At 45.3% G+C, this 22,042-nt stretch overlaps 2 protein-coding genes across 3 annotated transcripts in view; one reads left to right on the top strand and one right to left on the bottom strand.

The window, feature by feature from the left end:
- Positions 1-3,250, bottom strand: part of WTAP (WT1 associated protein) — a 29,548-nt gene extending 26,298 nt beyond the window's left edge. For both annotated transcript variants that reach the window (XR_012673046.1, XM_075146249.1), the window contains exon 1: positions 2,985-3,250. The gene's annotated coding sequence lies outside the window, so the exon portion shown is untranslated. The remainder of the gene's footprint in view (positions 1-2,984) is intronic.
- Positions 3,251-12,432: 9,182 nt separating this feature from the next.
- ACAT2 (acetyl-CoA acetyltransferase 2) lies at positions 12,433-22,006 on the top strand. The gene is made up of 9 exons (XM_075146260.1): positions 12,433-12,571; positions 12,667-12,801; positions 14,035-14,216; positions 15,065-15,182; positions 15,937-16,080; positions 17,101-17,223; positions 18,868-19,022; positions 21,059-21,169; positions 21,765-22,006. Exons 1-9 carry the CDS (start codon positions 12,523-12,525, stop codon positions 21,930-21,932), a joined length of 1,185 nt encoding a protein of 394 aa, XP_075002361.1. The 5' UTR covers positions 12,433-12,522; the 3' UTR covers positions 21,933-22,006.
- The last annotated feature ends 36 nt before the right edge of the window (positions 22,007-22,042 follow it).

Raw genomic sequence — 22,042 nt, forward strand, 5'->3', positions numbered from 1 at the left:
GTAAAGCTGCTGCAATGCACGTATACCAGGGAAAGGATGTGTCAACTCCTTGGTTGTGAACGCTTAGCTTCACAAAAACAATGCTCTTAAATAGTTAAAAAAATATTTTATTTTCTCAAAAAGACTTTACAGACTACCTTAGGTATTTTCACAACGACACCCAAGGAACTAATTTAACTTTTCCAAATCCTACGACAAACAAATCCTAGAATTGTTAGTCAATGAGACAAACAAATACACACCCAATGAAGTAGAGCCTCTTCAATCTACACCAACCATTGACAAATACATAGCACTCTACCAAACAAGGCCCTGGTTTAAAAAAAAAGAAAAAACACCCCCAAAAAAACCCAAACAAAAAATCCCACACCAAGTACAGTGCACAGATGAAACAACTTCCAAGCCTTTCATAAAATAAAAACTGACATTAGAACCCATGGAAAGGTTTCCAAACACATTCAGTAGAAGCATTTCACTGATGAATGGCAGCTTCCTGTTCCTAGTCTAAGTAACACGCAGGCACTTAAGTGCTTCCCTAGCCCCTAAGAAGTCTTCCCCCTCCCACTCCCACCACCTTCCCTCTCGCACACAAGAAGTTACTAAAGCATTTTGCTTTAACTTCAGGATGAGCTCCTTATTTGAGACTGTTTTACCAAAAACGTACCTTAAATATATTCAAGCATAAGAGGCTGTCGATACAAACTGCTGGTGCCCAACTCAGTAACCCAAAATAACACTGAATAACTTGACATCACAGGGGGAATGCTTGTGACCCCTGTATATAGGTTGCCTATCTCTCCCACTATAATTTTCCTAAAGATTTCTAGAATCTTTTAACTCCTTCAGTATTTGGAAGTAGTCTTGAAGATCTCAGCAAGATTTAAATCCCTGCCAGAGAGAAACATGCTTTTCAGGTGTCCCACAGAACTACAGCTAACACAGATGATGTCAAGTCATTATTTGTGTGTTCCTCAGAAAAGTACCAGAAGCATACAAATACCAAAAAAGGTGAGATTCCCCAAAGACTTGGCTGCAGCAGCATACAACAATTATAAACGCTTGATTGCTCCCACAATCATGACTGAAAGAAATCAAAGGCTGATGCTCCATCTAAGGGTAGCCTACCTCCTATCTCCAGACCTTGCACAAGGTTCCAGCATTCAGTTCTCTACAGCAGCACCAGACCTGGCTGCTCTAACCTCTACGCCCAGCACACCACCATTTACAAAGCTATCTCTTGCTTTCCAACAAGTACAAAAGTGCTGAAGACTGAGCTTACAGGCCACTGCATTACGGACGTTACCGTTACTGTCTTACTGCCACCTATTATCACTTGTAGTGATAGAACCGTACACCAAAAAAACCACACTAGCTAAAAATATTCTGCAGGTTATTTTAGAAAAGCTAGGTTGATCACATCTACAGATAAACACTAGCACTCTTTCTGTATGTGTGAATTTCACCTCACTGCTCCCATGCAACAGCTTTTCTGGCACTTACAGTAACTTAGCAAAAGCTTAGAAATGTATTACTGCTATACATTTCTACCATTGTGCTCAGTGTTTTTCAGAAACATTAAGAGCATCAGGCTGACTACATCAGTTGTCACAGTGATTTGCCTTAGGTTTCTTTTCATGTAGAAATTAATTTGTATGCTACGGACAGTAACATTACAACTGAAATGTTCATTCTTTGAATTTAATACAGTAACTTTTAAAGCACTGTGCAGCAAGAGGTGCTTCTCATCACTTGGCTCTCCTCTGAAAGAGAAGATAACGTCTCTCCTACGCAGATCAGAAATATTTTGCAAGAGCATGATGAAGTGCCATTTTCTACAATAAAAAGAATCAACGAAAACAACATTCCTGTATAACTGGCTATAATTAACACAATTATATTTTGTGATTTATATGATGAACAGCTTAACTGTACTATCCTAACTAAGCACTTTCATGATTTTGGGGAAACGATGGCTGCTACATGCCACTCCTTCTGCATATCTGCTCCTGGCAACGAGCAATATAAAACCATATTCCATACTTAAGATAACATTGTCATGAGCACTGAAAGAATTTTCATGTAATCTCATCATGTTTTAGGCTTTTATGGCACTTCAAATATGAAGAGAGATGAAATAGGGAAAGTGCATTTTAATTTTGGGAACTCCAGTAGTCTGTACAGCTTTTATTACAATGTTTAGAAAACATGGGATTTAAGGATTAAAAAAAATAAGAAACAAAGTAATTAAATAACATCAGGTATGCTGCTTTACTAGTTAAACCTGAAGTAACTGCCAGTTATTTTAACGATATGAAAAAGAGTTCCGTGGGGAAAACCCCGGCATAGGCTACCGGCTCCCGAAATACGAAAAAAAGCTTCAAAATAACACTCTGCCTGGGCAGACTTCACACTCGCCTCAGCAACCGCGGTCTGAAGCCAGCTCCCGCGCCCACCCACCCCGCTACAGACAGCGAGGCCCCGCCACGCAGCCCCGCCTCCTGCGCGGAGACCCTGCCGGCTGCGGGCCAGGCGCAGCTGCAGGCCGCCGACCGGCTGGCTCGCCGCAGACGCTTGACAGACCCCGCTGCCGCCGCCGCCCCCCACAAGCTCGGGCACTGCCCGCCCCGGCGGGCCGCCCTCGCTCGTCTTCAACAAGGGAAGAGAGAAAACGCGTCTCCCGCGCCCGGTGGGGCGGCGGCGGCCGTGCCCGGGCGTGGCGGTTGCCGAAGGCTGGGGGAGGAGGATCCCAGCGGAGCAGCCGGGCCGGGCTCGGGGCCTCGCACAAAATGGCTCTAAGTGCTTCCGCTCCTCCCCCCGCTCGAGGTGAGGGATGGAGCCGCCGCCGGGGTTTGGCGCCCCGGGACCGCGAGGTGCCCGGTCCCTCCCGTGGGCCCCGCTACCTCCCGCGAGGGGGGAGACGGCGGCGCCGGGGAAGGGAGGCGGGGGGCTCGGCGGCAGGGAGGAGCGCTCGCGCGGCCACTCACCTCCCGCCCGCGGTGCGGAGGCCTCGCTCTCCCAGCACACTAGCTGCCTGGGCCGCGCCCGTCACATCGAGGGCGAAACGCCGCCACCGCTCACGCCTGCCGCCACCGCTGCACCCGCAACCAGCTCTACAGGGACCGCTGCTCCGGAGCCGGGGTCGCCGCCGCGTCCCCCCGCCCGGGCTCCCTCGCGCGCCGCTCCCGCCCGCTCTTTATTTGCGGATTCTCTGCGCTACAAAATGGCGCCCAAGGAGGAAACGAGCGCCCGGCCGCCCCGCCCACAGGCCGCCCCCCACGTTAGGGGCGGGGGGCTGCGCGCGCAGCTAGCGCGGGGCGGCGGGAGCCGCCGCAGTGGTGCGCGTCGGTGTAGCATGGCGGGCCCGGCAGCGGGCGGCTCAGCCCCAGCCCGCTTGCGGGGCTGCCTCTGGGGAGCTCGCCTCTCGCCCGCCCGCCCCGCCGGAAGGCGGTATCGGGGTACCCCTGCCTTGCCGGTGCGACGGTTTCCTTGGGTTATTTGAATGTTGATTTAAAGTCTGGCAGTTAAACAGGCAGAGGCGTGGGGCGGGAGAGCGCGCAGCGGGACGCGGGGCATCCTGGGGCGGGCGGAAGGATACCGGCTCCGGGCGGCCACCTGCTGGCGGGAGGCGGCGGCGGCGCCGCGCCGCCGGGCGGGTGGGCGGGAGTGGGGCGGCCCCCGGGGGCCGTGCGTTCGCGCCTCACTGCGCCTCAGCCTGCGCCACCGCCATGGCCTCCCCTGTGAAACCAGCTGACGGGGAGCGGCGGCGGGAGCCCTGGGGGGGCCGCCTGGGAAAGCTGCTTGGCGCCTTCTGGGAAGGCTGGCGGAAAAGATGGCATCTCTAGCAAGGAGAATTGCGCGTAGCAGTTAGTAACGTGCAAGGTGGGCGCCGGGCTTCCCAAACTGACTTCTGGGGCTTTCTGCCCGTCTGCCAGGTCGGGGAATGATCGTTTTCACCACTCGGTTACGCCGAGCTCAGCGGTATTAGTCAGCGTCATCAATCGACAATGAAAGAAAAGGCAGTTATATACCAGCAGCTTCCAAATAAATTGAACTTCACTTTCAGCATTGGGGAAAAATAAATAATAGAGCATACTGTTTTGCCTTAATTGCGGTCTAGCAGTGCACTGCTATTTCAAAATCAAATTTATCTTCCTTATTCTTCTCTCGAGCAATGTTACTAGGACAAGTGAACACGTTCCCTTCTTGCCAGCAAAGTCATAAAGCTTCTGTAGGCTAAATTAGTCTGTCAGCTGGGGTGTGCAGGTGTAATTGATTGTCACTCACTACGTCGCTGTTGAAGATGCTTCAGAAATACGCCTTCTTGGCTCTGTTACTGGTAGCAGAAAGAATGTATTTGCTACAGAGTAGATTCCAATGTACATGTCCCCATGTCTGTCTGTCTGTCTGTCTCTGTGTGTGTGTGTGAACACACAGATTTTCAGTGAGAACTTGAAACTTTGAAACCCATGCCACGCTTCAAGTGATTTGACATGGATACCCAAAAAAGGGTTAGGATTGTGTGATCAGTGACCACAAGGACAGAGGGCTTGAATTAATTCCTTTGAACTCTTACCTTGTTTTTAAACTAAAAAAGATCTGCTGTGATTACTGTTCTGGGTTTCCTGCTCCTGCCTTTGGTTTCCTCCAAAAATACCTTGCAGGTATTTGTTTTAAGCTTTCAAGATACTAATTAACAGATGAAGCCACCCGAGGATAAGGTAGCATGGACGAGGCGCTGAAATACCAGAGTAGTCCTTAATATGAACATTAACGTAGCAAATTCACTTGATTTCATCATGCACAAATGTAAACATTACAATACTAAAAATGCTTATAAGCCAAGTGGGACAAGAAATGAAAACTTTTTCCATATAAAAGTGATGCAGAGTTGTATATAAGGTTGTTTCTGTTCTGTGTATTTCTATTCTCTATATAAATTGCCTAACATTTTCTGTATATCAGTGGTGATTGATTTAGACACAAGATCTCCCAATATTTGCCTGGAGTTTGGCTATTCTTTATTATGTTCAGAAACCAGGCCTCCCTTGTGTCTTTTTAATAGCACAGATAAAGGTCTCGCTCAGATACACTGTAAGGTGCGGGACCTTAAACCTTCCACCAGTGCCTGTTGTTTGTGTTCATGAGCATGTAGAAAATATTCCTGCATTTTTTTTTTACCCCTTGTCAGCACTTAGTTTTTTAAAATTTATCTCTACAAGTGTAGATTACATTTGTGGGAAACATGCTAGCTAAGCAAGAGGCAGCCAGCCAGAGACATCTAGAGGTAAGAGGAATCAGTCTGCAGAGCTTTATATTCTGGCCTGCCTTCTTTCTATGCCTTCAAATTAACACGTGTATTATCGGCCTACACTTACACTCTTTGTTTGAGAAAATGAGAGCAGCAATTTGTTAACCGGTCCTCTGATACTTTTGGGAAGAGGACATATAACTGAAATAGTCTTTTATTCTCTTTGCACATGACCTAACGCAATGAGAACTAACCTGGGATTTTTTGGTGCTATTGGAATAAACATGTTGACACCTGCACTGGGTTGTGTTTACAGCGTGATAGCAGGAGTAAATTTGCTTTTCGAATAGGTGCTAGCACAACCCTCGGCAGCATCTTTTGTCCTCAGATGAGAGGACACATAACGACCTGTCCAAGCACCAACAAAAAAGAAAATTCATATATTCATTCATCTATAACAATAAGATGAAATAGGAACCAGATTATGAATGTGTGGGCAGTACAGCTTGCCATAATTAAACACAAGAAAAATATGTGTATGGTGAAAATAACCACTGCACTTTCATTAAGTATATTGTGTTTGTATCTCTGTTTAAGAGGTCACGTGAATTGTACAGAAAAATTGTTGCAGATTCTCTCTCTTCTACGTTTGGCTTTGATGGAACAGTCGATGTAAAAAAGAAGAATGTCCCGGCGAGGCGGTCGTTCGGCACTGGGGCAAAGCCCCTGCGCTCCCGCACCACTGCCCACGCTCCTCCTAGCGCCGCCTTCACCCTGGGCCTGCGCAGGGGGTGTTGATGGAAACGGTGCTTATTTGGGTGTTAAATCTGTTCGTGTTGTCTCATCTGGTTTTAGGTTCCTTGAATGACAGTGTGTTGTTCATTAACTTAATTGTCTATTAACTGGAAGGCTTGTAATTGTTTTTACCTGCCCAGTTCTGGGTTTCCTTTTCGCCCCTTGGTTTGGGATGGAAGCCAGCTGGAGCAAGGCAAACACCAAGACGCTCCTAAACTTGGAGGGATGCTGTTTGTCACCTTCTTTTTTTTGCCTTATTTTTCTGTTTGCAGTCTGTCCCGCCTTCGCATGTGCCGCTGCCCTCCCATGCCCGACGGCGGCTGCAGGGGGGGGACGCTGCGGCACCCCGAGCACGGGTCTCCGTGCTTCCCTCCGGGACCACGAGGGCCGCGTCCCCTGCTTTTCATGGCTGAACAGCGAGAGGCAGGTGAAAGACTGCAGCGTGGGAAACACAGGCTTTAAGAAAAACTATTCACTGGTATAAAAGACTCATAAAATAATAGTCTGCAGGTCATGAAAGCTAGGAAATAGGAAAAAAGTGAGATAAAGCATTGTTCAGAAGAAAAAAAATGTTTGGAGAACTGCTATGTACATTTCTTAGCATTTTAAGGTACCTCAAAATATCAGGAACTAAAGAAAGGCTAATCAGCTCTTGTAAAGGTTGTCCTTGAGTTGTAAGGACACGAGATGGAGGACAGCAAAACAGCCGTACGTCTGCTGCTGGAACAGAGAGTGAGCTCTTGGGGGACACTACAAAAGGCTGCTGTAGCCTACAGGTGTGGGGGGGAAGAGAAAATGTATGGATTGCTGCACTGTGAAGGAAGTGGTACAGAGAGGTCTTTCAGGTAACTACTAGGTAAAGATCTGGGCAGCAAAAAGCCCAAATTTGACATCCATGAACTCTCCCTCTCTTACAGAAGCTTCCTGAACAGCAGGCTGCAGGCTTAATGCTCTCTTTATATCCCCTGATAAGACGTTTTTAAGGATCTTACTGGAATTGTCACGTATTTTTCTTCCATTTTTAAAGCAAGAAGTAATTAGAACTTCTTCAGAAAGCTCTTATAAGTACTTCTCTTTTAATTACCAGTAATTTTTTATGATTATATATATAAAAGACTCCATGAAAGCATATAAAACCAGCAGTATGATAATGTACAGCTCCACAGAGCCAATTTGATATGCAGCTCTTGCCTCCAAGATGGCAGCACTTGCGATGCTACCGCACACCTGTGAATTGGTGTGTGCAACATAGTGGTCAGGAATTTTGTTCCTGATGGGGGCTGACCACAGCGGTGAGTGAACTCCAGAGCCTCTCCTGAAGACATCCCCTGACTGACAATCAATCAAGATACAATTACAGCCAAATGGTGATTCGAGTTAAATTCAGTTTTGGGATGCTTGGTAAATGCTGCAAGCTTGCATTTGAAGTACAGGTGTGCATATAGTTGCTAAGGGTATAAACCCAGGTATTGACTATACCTTTTTTTAAGCCATAGAAAGGCCATGATGGTCTTAATAATGCAAAGTTTTTCTGTCTGTGGGGAAGACAGCATTTTTTATTAAACACTGATTAGATTATGAGCTTTCCCTGACAAAAATAGATTCAAGGAAAACACAGATTGCTCTAAACACAGCCAAGAACATTTTTTGCCTATCAGGAACTTGATTTCCAAGGACCCAATCAGTCAGGTTGGTGTTTGAGATTGAGGAATTTTAGAAAATGTAAATCTCATCCTCACTGGGAAAACAGTTCATTCTTTGAGGCGTACCTTATGTGCTGAACTTACCCGTAGACAACTGAGTGTCAGTCCACTGGTAAAACCTGGAAAAAGAAAGAATTGTCTTTCTAGACCTGAGAAAGGTACTAAAGATGCTCAGCAAGCCTGAGTGCCCTATATATCCTGATACGATGTGGAGAAAGGGAAAGGCTTCCTCAGAACTTTCCCAAGTGAAAACGGCTCTGTTTTTTGTGAAATTATGCTTCTTGTTGAGCTTACTTGTTTTGGTAGCTGATTTAATTTTTTTAAGGGGGAAAAAAGGGTAACTTCGCTCTCCCTTTGTCAAAGAGCAAAAAGCTGGCTTTTTGCTTAGTCCAACTAAAGAACAATTCCTATTCCCTATCAGGAGTCAAAGTAATTTCAAACACAGACAAAGCACAGGAAACCTGTATCTAAAGGGTGAATGCCTCTTAAATGCTTTCAGATGAGAACTATGGACCCCAAAAGTATCAAGGATTATGACGTGTCTTACATAATTACTGTGACAAGGTTTGAATCCTGTCTTTGAAGACACCGGTTTTAGTGTACATTCCTGCAAAAGTAGTCAAGTGTGTTCCAATCTGCTGGCAAAGAATAAAAAACAAAAGAGAAATAAGGAAAATCAGGATACTTTTATCACTATTAGTAACAGAAGTCCCAAATGTTGGCCAATTATTTGACATTAAATGTAAGTATCAGAAGTATCATATCCTATAGCAAAGGGCCAATTCCATAAAATATAAAGATGGATCGCTTCTGCTTCAAAACTTACGTCTTGATCATGGGAACACATTGGCATTTGCTTATTTCATTGCCGTGAGCGTTCCCACACAGCTGCAGATCAACTGAGCACCGGAGAGGACGTGAATAATGTTGTACCTCCGTGAGTGACCGGAGTTGCCCACCAGTTTCTTCTGGCTGTACAGCATAGAATGATGCAAGGCAACATCAGCGGGGAAAGAGAGGAGCCACATCTCCTTCCCTGAAGAATCCCATGTGCATTTTTTTCTGTAAGGATCCCAACAAAGCAGATATTAGTACCATTATTTGTGTATAACATTTTAAAGACTAGAGAATTTCCTATTACAGGGAAGTTGTAAAATTAAGGGTTTTTTTAAATTATAGAAAGATCTCCTATCGAGATTTATGAATTTGAAGTAATTGTTCTTTGCCATTTTTTTGCCTATAAAGGGTGCAGCTTAGTTTTTATCAAACTCAGATCCCCAACAAAAGCATTTTTGTAAATACTCACTGACCAAGTGTCAGATTTATGGTAAAAAGCAAGGGTTTCACATTTTGGTAGCAACACTGATCTCTGTAAAGGTTAAATTTAGAAAATATTTTTTAGCAAATTAGTGAACACTGAAATGCTCTAAATTTTACCCTATTTCTAAAAAAAACTGAGCCACCATTACCAAACGAAAATGCCAAAATCTTTGCACTTTGAGTATTTCGCATAAGGCACAAGTCCATTTCATTGCGTTCATAGAAAGGTAATAAATAAACTTTGCGCAACATAGCCTTGCCCTACTCTTTTACTGATAGCAAGTAAGCTCTCTGTTCTGAATTGACATCCTAATTTTTACTGACTGACTTAATTTCCCAGAGCTTAGATTTCCAAGAAATGGTAAAATGTACTAGCATAGGGTGGTAGTTTGCTATTGAGTATTATGCTGCTTATTAACTACCCTGAATTTAAAAGCACAGCTGCATATGTTTAATAGGTTTTTTCCTACATTTAAATAACTTAACTTTGAACTGTACCATACATGTTTCATAATTGTTTGCCTTTGTGCAATTGCTACATTATTTTGTTCCTTTACATGTCCCTTTTATGCATTTGGATCTCAATCCTGGACGCCGTCCAAGCAGAGTTAGATAGGGTACTGCAAGTCTGATAAAGATACCAAGATAAAACTCATTCACCTTTGTTGTTTCAGGGTGGCCCAACGTCGTGGTCTGGTCCGTCACTCGTGTCGAGTTGCAAAACAGCTCTGCTGCCAGAGGCTGAGAGCGAGGGTGCAGCCGGTCGGCCCATTGGGATGAGCCAGCCTGGAGCCCCTGGGCCTGCTTCACATTCAAACTCTTTCCCTCTGTTAGTGGATTAAAGGTGAAGTGTGGGGAGGGAAGGGGCTGAAGCCTCGCTTTATATTCTATTCAGTGATTTATGATGATATCACCATTCATACCATTTATGGTGATATTTGTAAAGTTTTAAATACAAGGGAATCCTGTCTGTAAGGCTTACTTCAGGTGTATTGTCGTTTTTGGACTTTGCACACCTGCTAACATTTAGTGTTACATTATTGATTTTGTATTTGCATTCATGACCTTAAGTTGTAATCAGTCAAATATTACATTAAGAATGATGTGTTGGTATATGGTACAGTTGATAAACTAGCTTACTTGGTGCTGCCCTCATGCATCTATATTACTCATTCTCTACTGAATTTTGAAAAGATGCAGAGACTATATTCAGTTGTATAGGGTTGCTCAGGAACTGTACAATATTTTTCTAAAACAATGACTCTGTATTACTTAAAATCATATATTCCTGAGTTTTGCCTGTATGGTAGATCTACTAATTACTTACTGACAAGTCTTTTGAAAAGACACCAAACATGTTTTTCCCATCCAGATTTAATCTGAAGTCTTTGTTAGTGTTATCAGCTGCCCTGAGTGCACAGCATCCTTTAAGAAAAGCTGTAGCGCATGCCTGTTGCCAATTAATGCATCCTTAGGAGACTGGTAGATCGGTCCACCTGAAGATTTGGCTGCCCACAGGATTTCCCAGAGATTCCCTTTCCTGAAGACATCTGAGGGGATTCTTCTCTTGTCAAAAGCTGGAAACCCCAAAGTAACTGAAGAAATCTTATGACACATGGTTCCCTCCTTTGGCCTTACCCTCCAGTCAGACTGAAATATCTAAAAGGAGAAACCTATTTTGAGTGTTGGAGTTACTCTGATCAGCGTGGTTTAACAGAATTATTGGTGAGATCTAAGCTAAGTCTTGTGTTCCATAGCTGAAGTGGGGTTTTTCCGAATCTGGTAATGCTGTAGCTTTTAGCATTATAAAGCATGAGTAGTGACTGATAGGAGCCAGAGGAATCCAACTCGGGTATTGTATTGCTCCTGTTGCTCATGTTTCTACACAGAGGCTTCAGATACATTTTATGCACGCAGATTTAATACCACCAAGTTCAGATTAGCCAGCATGCGGAATGTGATTACAGGTGTATTGGTGCATCCGCTGTCATATATGTTTGTCAGTGTTTGTCATCACATACTATGTGCTTTTCTAGGACTTAATTTGTCCTTCTTTCCCTTCCCGCCCCGAAATCCTACTAAATTTTACCACATGGGTAGAAAAATGTATCTCCCAACTTCGTTGATACTCTGGCTAAGGTAGGAGCGACAGCACATTTTCTTACCATCTTCTTGGCCTTCAGTTGCAACTTCAGTGCGGTGCGTTGGCTGGCATGTCCGTGAGGCTGAGTACCTGTTCTGCGAACAAGTCAGCACAGGACTCGGCACAGGAAGGAATAAGGACTGAAGATCCAGGCTGTGAGATAGATGACTGATTTCAGCCCATCTATCCATCTTTTTTTACTGCTGTTACTTTTTTTGACTTAGGCTCTCGGGTCCCCCCTTTACTCTGTCCCTTCTTCCTCCAAATGTCTTAATATTGTTGCTCCCCAGCCCACATCTCTAGGCTTCCCAGCTACGTTTCCCCACAGAGAAACATGTCCGTCTGCCCGACCTGCCAAGGGTTGCAGTCATCGCTGCTGCCTCCTCCTCTCCTCCCAGCCTCTGCCTCCCTGGCTGCCGGGGAGCTCCTGCTCCCGGCTCCGGCTCCCTCTCGGCTACCCCGGCGTTCCCCTCGCAGCCCTCGCCTCCCGCGGAGGCGGCCTGGCGGTAGCCCCCCCGCTTGCCGCCTTGCGCAGGCCGGACAGGATCGGCTCTGGCGCCAGTGGCACGGCGCTGCCGCTGCTAAAAAAATACAAATACGTTGGGCTTCTGTTAAATTAAAAAAAAAAAACCAAAACCAAAAGAGGCTTGTGTTGGTAATCTCTGGGTGTCAGTAGCAGCTGCTGAGCAGATCAACCAGTGATAGGCAATTTCGTATAGTTTGATTTAATTATTCTGTTGGGTTTTTTTTCTGCTCACATAGATCCTGTGAAATGCCACCGTGAAATAAACGAACTGCCTATGGGCCAGAGTATAATAATAGAGCATTTGATCTGCATACTTTATTTTATAAAAAAGTAAACCGAGCATTAGCAAGAGCTGGCAAAAGGCGTTCAACACACCCCGGGTGCGTTTCCGGGCCGGGGGAGAGGGAGGCGACTGAACGCCCCCCGACGCGGGCAGCAGCCGCGGGCCCGGCGGGCGCAGGCCTGGCGGCCGTTCTTCCCACCGCCGCCGGGAGGGAGGTGGCAGAGGACGCCCTTACCCCATCGCCACCCGGAGGGACGGGTGGGCCCCGCCGCCGGCCGCCCGCCCCGCTCTCCCCAGGGGCCTGGCCACGAATCGCCCGCGCGGGCCCCCTCCGCCCGCCCCGCTGCCGGCAGCAGCCCGCCCCGCCCGGCGGCAGGCGAGGGGCGGGACCGGCAACGCGCGAGGGGCGGCCCCGGCGCCGGCCACGCTCTCGCTGCGGCCGCTGTTGTTGCCTCCGCTGCTCCGGGGCCGCAGCGCCGCTCCGCGCCCGCCACTGCTGCCGCCATGAGCGCGGACCCCGTCGTCTTCGTCTCCGCCGCCAGGACCGCCATCGGTGAGGGACCGGGCCGGGCCGGGCGGCGGGTGCCCCCCCTTGGGCGGGTGTCCCCCGGGGCCGGTGCTGAGCTCTCTCCCTCTGTGTCCGGCCAGGCTCCTTCAACGGCGGCCTGTCCGCGCTGCCGGCGCACGAGCTGGGGGCCGCCGTCATCCGGGAGGTGCTGCGGCGGGCCGGGCTGGCCCCCGCCGAGGTGTCGGAGGTGATCCTGGGGCAGGTCCTCGCTGCAGGTAGGCGGGCGGGTCTCTCTTCCCGCAGCCGGGTGGTGCTGGACGGGCTCTTCCTCTCTTCCTCCCGCTGAGGCAGCTCGGGCTGCGCGCCTCAGAACGCTATTCCTTGCCATTAAGAACACGGTTCGTTAACAAAGGACTCGAGCGGCGTTCTTGAGTCTTCGAGCCGTCCATCCACAGCTTCTCCACACGCTCTGGATGACCAAACCCATCGCTGGGTTTTTGGAAAGGATGTGGTGGGGGGATAGTTTGGTTTTTTTTTTAAATCCCCAAAGTAGCTAACAGCGTGTGTGTGAAAGTCAGCTTCCTTTCTTTGTTACAGCATCCCTTCTCTCGCATTGGTCATCTCCTCTCATAAATTTAACGTCATAAGTAATGGTAACTCTGAGATTTTAAGAGTGGGGCCTGCATTTGTGTTTATCTGCAAGACCCACCTGTGAGATCTGTGATGCTACTTGCAGGGAGACAAATATTTTGATTTAATGAAAATGTGGCTGATAGGCAATTGTTTGTTTTGAAATGGTCCTCTGCTTTTTGCAGGGTAATGTTTAATCAGCAGAGTCATAGGGCAGGTTTGTATTTTAAAGGCGGAGGAAGAAAATAAAGGAAATAAATATCTTACTTAAAGCTGATCCAGATTCCTGTGTATTTTTAGCTCCCTGAATGATGTGCTCTCCTTATGCGTTTCTTTACATACAAAGAGCTGGCATTACTTTGCCCTGGGGAGGTGCAGATGAAGAATGTTTTCCTTGAATATACTGTTCTGATTCTCTCCATCACGATTACAACAAAGAATGGGAGCCTTGGGAAGTGTCCTTGCGTAATGGTGCTTTTGGTTTCCGTAGGAACTTCTAGGGAAAGTTGTCTGCTGGTGACGTACAGAAGATGTCAAAAAGAAGCTCTTCAGCGAGCTCTCATCTTGCACACGTTCAACAGGCTAGCGCTAATCTGAAGTTGGTGTTTCACCTGACCTGCCGTCAAAAGCAGAGTTGCAGATATAAAACTATCAGTAGCAAGTCCCTGATCTTGCAGTTATTTTATTGATCAACAATATAAATGAGAGAGGTAACTGAGATCCTGTTTACAGATTACTGCTGGGAACTTCTCTAGCTACCAACTGAAAATAGGAGCAAGCTCTAAATTTTGGTGGAATCAGGGTACCTATTGTGAAAAGTGACAAGGCCCTTTGTTTTTTAAGAACAGAGAAAGGAAAAATCCTGCCTGTTCCTGCAGGTGCCGGCCAGAACCCCGTTCGGCAGGCGAGTGTTGCTGCGGGAATCCCTTACTCCGTGCCCGCCTGGAGCTGCCAGATGGTCTGCGGGTCAGGCTTGAAAGCGGTATGTCTGGCTGCTCAGTCTATACTGACGGGAGACTCCAGCATCGTGGTCGCAGGGGGCATGGAAAGTATGAGCAAGGTAAAGCAAACGGTTGCACTCGCATTGCGCCCATTTGGTGGGAACAAACAGCATTAAGTTACGTTGAAACACTGTATTTCTAGGCTAGTGCTCTGGAGGCAGATTGAAAGAGGAGCTTCAGTTTCTGCACTTGGGAATGAATTTACACAGGCAACAATTGACTTCAGCAGCTTTTTTTTTTAAAAAAAAGACCTGATACTGTAGCTACTGAAAAGGTGCCATGCAAACACACACCACATTTAAAATTCCATTTTAATTTCCATCTAGCCCTGTTGTGGTGAATGATTTGCTTGTGACAGCTGGCAATAGACAGGTTTTTTGTGTTGCAAGAAGCCCAAAGAAGGAATAACTGGAAACGTTATTGTTCACCAAGCAATTTCAGCTTGGAAAGGAAGCAAAGAGCTTTCATTTCAAGGTTTTCAGCCTAAGGCTGTATGGCAGTGGGCTAGTGATTTGATCCCTAACAAGGAGCGGCCTCTTCTGCCAGGGCTCGCTCACTGCCCACTCTGAGAGTGATGTTGGCGTTGGCTGGCTGCTCTAGTCGGGATCCACCTAGAGCAGACTAGTAGGATGGAGAAACCATGGCCATATGGCCGCAGGTACGATTAACTTGATCTGTGGAGAGAAAACATTTGGTGCTTGGTGATCTGTTGCCGGGGAAATGCACAGGCTAAACAGAGCATGCCAGCTGTCCGGAGGGAGAGATGGAGCAAGCAGCTGGGGAGACTGCTGGGATTTGGGGTAGCTACCTGCAGCTGCAAGGCAGGGGTCTGTCTCTTCAGCTGTCTGGCTGTGTTGTGCACTGGAGATATAAAACATCTAACTCCTTTCGAAATACCTTCTTGCAGGCTCCTCATGTAATTCACATGCGAGCTGGGGTGAGAATGGGAGAGGCGTCCTTGCAGGACAGTATAATCCTTGATGGCCTTACAGATGCTTTTTATCAGTATCACATGGGTATAACAGGTAAGTGGTGACAGTCCAGAAAATGAAGCTGTTAACTGGGGAGCGGGGAGAATTCACTGATACAAAATTTCAGAAATCTGAAGTTTCAAATAAGGTGTTTCAAGCTGTCCGTAAGTTGTACTTGTGAAAAAGAAAGAAATCCGTAACATTGAAAGGCATTGAAGGCATTTTCCGCTTTGTTTGTAAAGCTACTGTGTTTTTTATATCTGAGCTAATCTCACTGCATCTCTTTTGTATCGGAGCAATTTAATTTAATTTCAGGAAAAATAAACAATCCCTGTATGTAACTGAAGCATTCAGCAGCAGAGGTTTAGAGTGGGGGAATCATGTAAAGTGTACTGTGGATACACATGGTTCTGCAACTTCAGGTCATTGCATTCTGGATGGGATAGTCAGCCAACTGCTTTTTCAGACCCTGCTTATGAAACAGACTAACTTCAGAACTGTTCCCTCCTCTGAAGTAACTGTAGAGAGATCTGAGCATAATAATCCAGAGAAGCAATAGACTCGAAAAGCTTGCTTGCATGTGTATTTATCTTGATACACCCTCTGGGAGAAGATTCCGCACGGAAATTTTCACCCTCAAAAGAAAATAGAGCATCATGAGCAAACAAAACGAGGAAATCAGAATGAAAACTGTTCAACAGGCTTAGCTGCTTGCTACAGCAAACATTAATGACCTTTGTGCTTACAGTTTTACAACTTACAATTTTAGCATTTCCTGATGGCAGTTTGCATTTTGTTCCTATTTCAGCTGAAAATGTGGCCAATCAGTGGCAAGTCAGCAGAGGAGAACAAGACCAACTTGCTGTACAGTCACAAAACAGGGCAGAGGCAGCACAGAAAGCTGGCTATTTTACAAAAGAAATTGTTCCTGTTCTTGTACCTTCTAAAAAAGGTAGGTGTGAATGGATAATGAGAGCTGATTTTAAAGAAAAATCTGTTTTCTGCTACGTCTGCTATGATCAGTGGGTGGTTTCCCAGTTATACAGCCTTTTCTGTAAGCTGTTCTGTAAGCATGTAGCTTGTTGCTCTCTTTTTCAACTTCCAGTGGTTATATTTTGAAATGAGAAAGAAACAATGCAAATGTGGAATATCTAAATGTAGCTCTCTGCAAATACTACTCCTATCTGTTTTATCGGGGGATGTAATTACTACCTAGGCAAACCGCTGACTTAATGTAGGCTCGGCTATGGTACCAAAATCAGTATTTTCATTTTGTTAGACTCCTGATGCACCAAACTTAAAGCAGTCATGTTTATTTAGCAAACCTTGCCCACCTAGTAAAATACACAGTGACAATAATTAGGGTTATTAGTTAATTAACTGGGTCAGGTTACATATATTAGGTATGTTTCTCTTTAGGTCTGTTAGGGATATAAACAGACCTATTATGGTGCTTGAGCCAAAGGTCTGTTTCTAGAGCAGGGGAATTCCCCCAGCTCCTTGTGAGATAGATACAAAAACTGAACTTTCCAAACAGAAATCAAGAATCAGTTGTTCAACATTTGCATTGAATAGACCCTGTGGGAAAAGTTCTGGCATTAGGCGGGTTAGAAACTAATGACGGACTTTCCTGATAGCAGCTTAGATAATAAAATTTAACGACACTTGACTACTCTTTGCAGGAAGAGGAACAGCAAGGAACAGCAAGAACAAGATCTGCGTTTGTACAACTAGACAGTATTTTAGTTGTTAGTGTTTCTCTCGGAAAACCCAGATGTCTGTCCTGCTAGAAGCAGCTGGAGGGAGCTTTAACAAATTGCACTGAGTTGGAAGCTGTCTCTGACAGAATGGCTTGTTGGTTAAAAGGAATACAGCATATATTCCCCATCAGCCTGTTGTTTGTGCCAGATCTCTGTTCGAGACAAGTGCGTGCTATTAGACCCTCCTGTGAGTATAACGCTCTGTTTTTCAGGTCCTATAGAGGTTAAAACAGATGAACACCCTCGACATGGGAGCAACGTGGAAGCAATGGCAAAGTTAAAGCCCTGTTTCCTGACAGATGGAACTGGGACAGTAACAGCAGCTAATGCTTCAGGTTGGTCCGTCTGGCTAAAACTGAAATGGAAAAGAACAGTGGCTGCTTGTGGCTCAAGGCAGGGTCTCTGTGAGGGGTTGGCTGCCGTGGGGTTAGTGCTGAATATATTTTGCAGAAAATGGCAACGTGTTTGACAACATAGGTAGAACTTGAATATAACTGTGGTGGGGGATTTCTTTACAGATGAATCATAGAATCATAGAATCATTAAGGTTGCAAAAGACCTCTAAGATCATCAAGTCCAACCGTCAACCCAACACCACCATGCCCACTACACCATGTCCCTAAGCGCCTCATCTACATGTCTTTTAAATACTTCCAGGGGTGGTGACTCCACCACTTCCCTGGGCAGCCTGTTCCAAGGCCTGACCGCTCTTTCAGTAAAGAAATTTCTCCTAATGTCCAATCTAAACCTCCCTTGGCACAACTTGAGGCCATTTCCTCTCGTCTTATCGCCAGTTACTTGGCAGAAGAGACCAACACCCACCTCGCTACAACCTCCTTTCAGGTAGTTGTAGAGCGCGATGAGGTCTCCCCTCAGCCTCCTCTTCTCCAGACTAAACAGTCCCAGTTCCCTCAGCCGCTCCTCATAAGACTTGTGCTCCAGGCCCTTCACCAGCTTTGTTGCCCTTCTCTGGACACGCTCCAGCACCTCCATGTCCTTCGTGTAGTGAGGGGCCCAAAACTGAACACAGGATTCGAGGTGCGGCCTCACCAGTGCCGAGTACAGGGGCACGATCACCTCCCTGCTCCTGCTGGCCACACTATTTCTGATACAGGCCAGGATGCTGTTGGCCTTCTTGGCCACCTGGGCACATTGCCGGCTCATGTTCAGCCGGCTGTCAGCCAGCACCCCCAGGTCCTTTTCCTCTGGGCAGCTTTCCAGCCACTCTTCCCCAAGCCTGTAGCGTTGCCTGGGGTTGTTGTGGCCGAAGTGCAGGACCTGGCACTTGGCCTTGTTGAACCTCACACAATTGGCCTCGGCCCATCGATCCAGCCTGCCCAGGTCCCTCTGCAGAGCCTTCCTACCCTCCAGCAGATCAACACTCCTGCCCAACTTGTCTTTTGTTTGTTTTTTGAGTTGTCTTTTGTTTGTTTGCTTGCTTTCTATGAAGCAATGCAAGTATTTGGACAATAACAACAATATTTGATAGGCTGGAACAAGGAGAAACTACATCCTCTCTTTTTAAAACTAGCTGTCTAGGTTTCAAATATTGCAGGTCTGAACAAAGGAAAACTTAACAATTCATGTTTGAAAATGTTACTCCTGTAACTAACTCTCCTGCCACAGGCAGCTTTGAAACTTCTTCCTTGGTCCTTATGCTGCCTCTTCCAAAGTCTACCTAATAAATCTGATGTGCTCCTTTTTCAGATTTTGTCTCAACTCTTCCACCTGCTGCTTTCCAAATAGAAATCACAAAGGTGTCACATTTACAGCAGTACAGATATGTTACCCATTCTAAGTGTTTGTCAGAGGTCAGACTTGGCTGATCTGAAAAAAATACTGACTTAAACCAATAACAGATTTGTGATTTTTTTTTTCTTGTTTTGTCTAGATTATGAACTTATGCAAGCAGGAAAAAGTGACACAGTAAAAGCCACAAAACCCAACAAATCCATAAAAATTGTTTTGTCATTCCACAGGTATAAACGATGGAGCTGCAGCTGTAATTCTAATGAAGAAATCGGAAGCTGCTAGGAGAGGTCTTATGCCTTTGGCTCGGATTGTATCTTGGGCTCAGACAGGTATAGATCCATCTATTATGGGAGTAGGGCCCATTTCAGCAATAAAGCAAGCTGTAAGTAATTATCTATGTATCTATTGTTTAAAAACTCTTGCTTGTAATCGCTTGACATTTTCTGGCCATGTCTTGGTTTTTCTATATTCTAAGGAAAACTTAGAAGAAAAAATAGAATAAGTGAAAACAAGACTTAAAATAGTGGAGAGTATGTAAGATTAAGATTTCTAGTGCTACCAGGCTAGTGCCTACTTGCTGGAAAAAAAAAATGTATAGGTCTATGAATGGATTTCAGAACATAAACTAGTCAGGTTTGTGAAAGACCACCAAGATAAGGAGGCTAAAGATCAAATTTCATGGATGTGTATACTAACCTCATTTGGGGACGATTTGTTTCTGCCATGATATGGTTCCGATGCTGTGTCTGGCCAGGTTAATTTTCAGATCACTGCCTGATTGTATTTGCAATAGTACAACACTGAGAGAAGGGCTGGTGAGTGCATCTGCATTAGCAAATGTGATGGTGCCCTTTGTGTTTTGGTTTGCCCTGCGAAAGAGTTGGAGCACGCAAACTGGATTCCTTTCAGATGAAACTAAACAAGAAGGTGCACTCCAGAACCACATGTAACGTGCCCAAACCATTATTGCACCCACTGGTGCGCTCTCTGTTCAGTCCACAGGACAAGGTTCTCAGATAACATGTCCCGAGTGAGCAGCTGCTATGGTACCACGCTGCTTGCTAGTATAGACTTGGCCCATGGCAACCCCAGCTGATCGTTTGCTGAAAGTGAGCAATGAAACTGAGCGTGGAAAGAGCTCTTGTACAGCTGGCAAGGATAGATTTGCTTTAGTATTCCTTCTCAGTTTTATTTATACTGTGTAAAGGCCTTATTTTGTTCATCTCTGGAATGTCCTGGCAATGCAGAAGCCTGACCTGAACTCACCCAAGCTCTATGGCTTTTAATGGGAAAATCTGAACTGTAATGCTGGAGCTTTTTCTCATCAGATCTCAAACTGTTCTTTTAGATCAAGGATGCTATAAATGTATAGACAATACACATTTTTAGTTTGAATTGTAGAACAGACAAGCTGTACTTAACAGTACCTATAATTTTATAGGTACTCTGAAAAACAGCACGCTACTTCTTAATGTAAACTTTGTAACGGATGTTATCAAACACTTCTCATCCTCCATATATTATCAGTTTCTCTCTTCAGAATTTCATACTAGCACTTTATAGTGAGAGAATGACTAGGCCATGCATTTTAGTGTTGCACCAACATAGTAAATCTTTAAAAGATAAGATTTTTCCCAAAAGGTGAACGGTTTCCATACTACCTCTATCATATCTAATAGAAAGAGGCCCTTCTCCTTGACTATAGTCTTGGAGATGCACCAGCCTCGCTAGCTGGTTGTGAAACATCATTGCTGCAGGTGATTCTGTTGATAAAGCATTGCTGTTAGAAACAAAGTGAGTGGAAGTAAAAATGTAAATATAGGAAACATGCCTAAGCCTGTACCCAAGTAGGCAATTGCACGACAATCTCAAGTGAAACCATGAGCCAAACAGTCTTCCAAAATAACCTCCTGTGAAAAGCTTCAAGTGGCCACTTTCAACTTAAAGGCAGGGCAGACTGGATGAATTACACTTAGCAGCCATCGCTAATGGTCATTTCATTATTTTCTGTGTAAAAATCTGTATTAAGCAGAGAATCTCTAATGGAACCAGGCTTATGTTCTGAAAAACTTGCTTTTAATCTGTTAAAACCTACTTTTGAAACCAGTGCTTGTTCTATTAAGGGCACCACATACGGTTTGATTCCCACAATGGCTCCACCACCACTATGTGTGTAAAATTAGACAAGATTTTTTAGAGCAGCCAGCATGTTATAGCATGTCGTACTGACTTTTGCTGACACTGAATTTTTGTCTGTTGTCTTCAAGAATTCTGTCAACCCTGGCTATAAAAAGAGTTTTTAGAACTTTTTAGAAGTGATGGCTTCAAATCATCCAATTTAAGTCTTACAAAAAGCTTCCTCTGGTGCTGAGGAAAACCTAAAAGATAATAAACGCTAAATTTATTTTGTTTTCTCAGATTGACAAAGCCAGCTGGACTCTAGAACAAGTTGACCTGTTTGAAATTAATGAAGCCTTTGCATCGCTATCTGTTGCAATAGCAAAAGAACTGAAAGTAAATCCAGAGAAGGTAATGAATATATTTCAGGCCACAATTAGTTTACCTCCTGTAATTCAAAGTTGTTCCATTCTGTGCGTCTGGATTGTGTTCTAAAGAGGTGAGAACAGTCCTTTTGCAATCGCTTTGCCGTAAGCAAAAAGGACAGGAACCCCAGCAGGCGTTTTCTTATGCTGCTCTGCTGCAGGCTTGCTTTGCCAGCAGTTCCCCAGCTGAACAGGCTACAACTGTATGATAGTGGATGCGTATGCAACTCTGGAGAACTGCTTGAGCGTATTTGTAATTAACTTCAGAATCTGACCTCGCTGCTGGATTTGCCACTGTATTCTTCCAGTGATGGCAAAAAGCGCAGGTATTACTCTCCGCTCCCTAAATTCACCTCAGTTACCACCTTAATTATCTTCAGAGAGTAAAGATGGGCCCCTTTCCGAAGAAATACTAATTATTACAGCTGTTGTATTCATGTTCAATTTCTCCTTGAAATGGTGGCAGCAGTTTCAGGCTTACTCGCAATCAAAGACTATATCCAGTGAAGTAATTCGTGTTGAAATTCAACTAAATGATTTCTTAACTTGACCTTCTGTTTTTGTTTTTGGGTTTTTTTTAGATTAATATCCAAGGTGGAGCTATTGCTCTTGGCCACCCTCTTGGCGCCTCTGGTTGTCGCATCCTTGTTACCCTTCTACACGCACTGGAACGAACAGGTGGAAAATGTGGTGTTGCTGCTCTCTGCATAGGAGGAGGAATGGGAATAGCCATGTGTGTTGAGAGATGAATGTGAATCAGTGAATAGCTAGTGCTAACTAGCTTTGAAACAGTTTACTAATAAACTTCTAATCATGGAGCTTACGTTTGTTTGTCTTGCCTAAAACTAAATGAGCTTAC

This window comes from Calonectris borealis, chromosome 3 (genome assembly GCF_964195595.1).
Source record: "Calonectris borealis chromosome 3, bCalBor7.hap1.2, whole genome shotgun sequence".
Lineage (NCBI taxonomy): Eukaryota > Metazoa > Chordata > Aves > Procellariiformes > Procellariidae > Calonectris > Calonectris borealis.

Coding starts and splice junctions, on each gene's coding strand:
- ACAT2 (XM_075146260.1), top strand. CDS start 12,523: ATGAGCGCGGACCCCGTCGTCTTCGTCTCCGCCGCCAGGACCGCCATC. Junction 12,802..14,034: donor GGGGCAGGTCCTCGCTGCAG/GTAGGCGGGCGG, acceptor CTGTTCCTGCAG/GTGCCGGCCAGAACCCCGTT. Junction 21,170..21,764: donor TGAAAGTAAATCCAGAGAAG/GTAATGAATATA, acceptor GGTTTTTTTTAG/ATTAATATCCAAGGTGGAGC.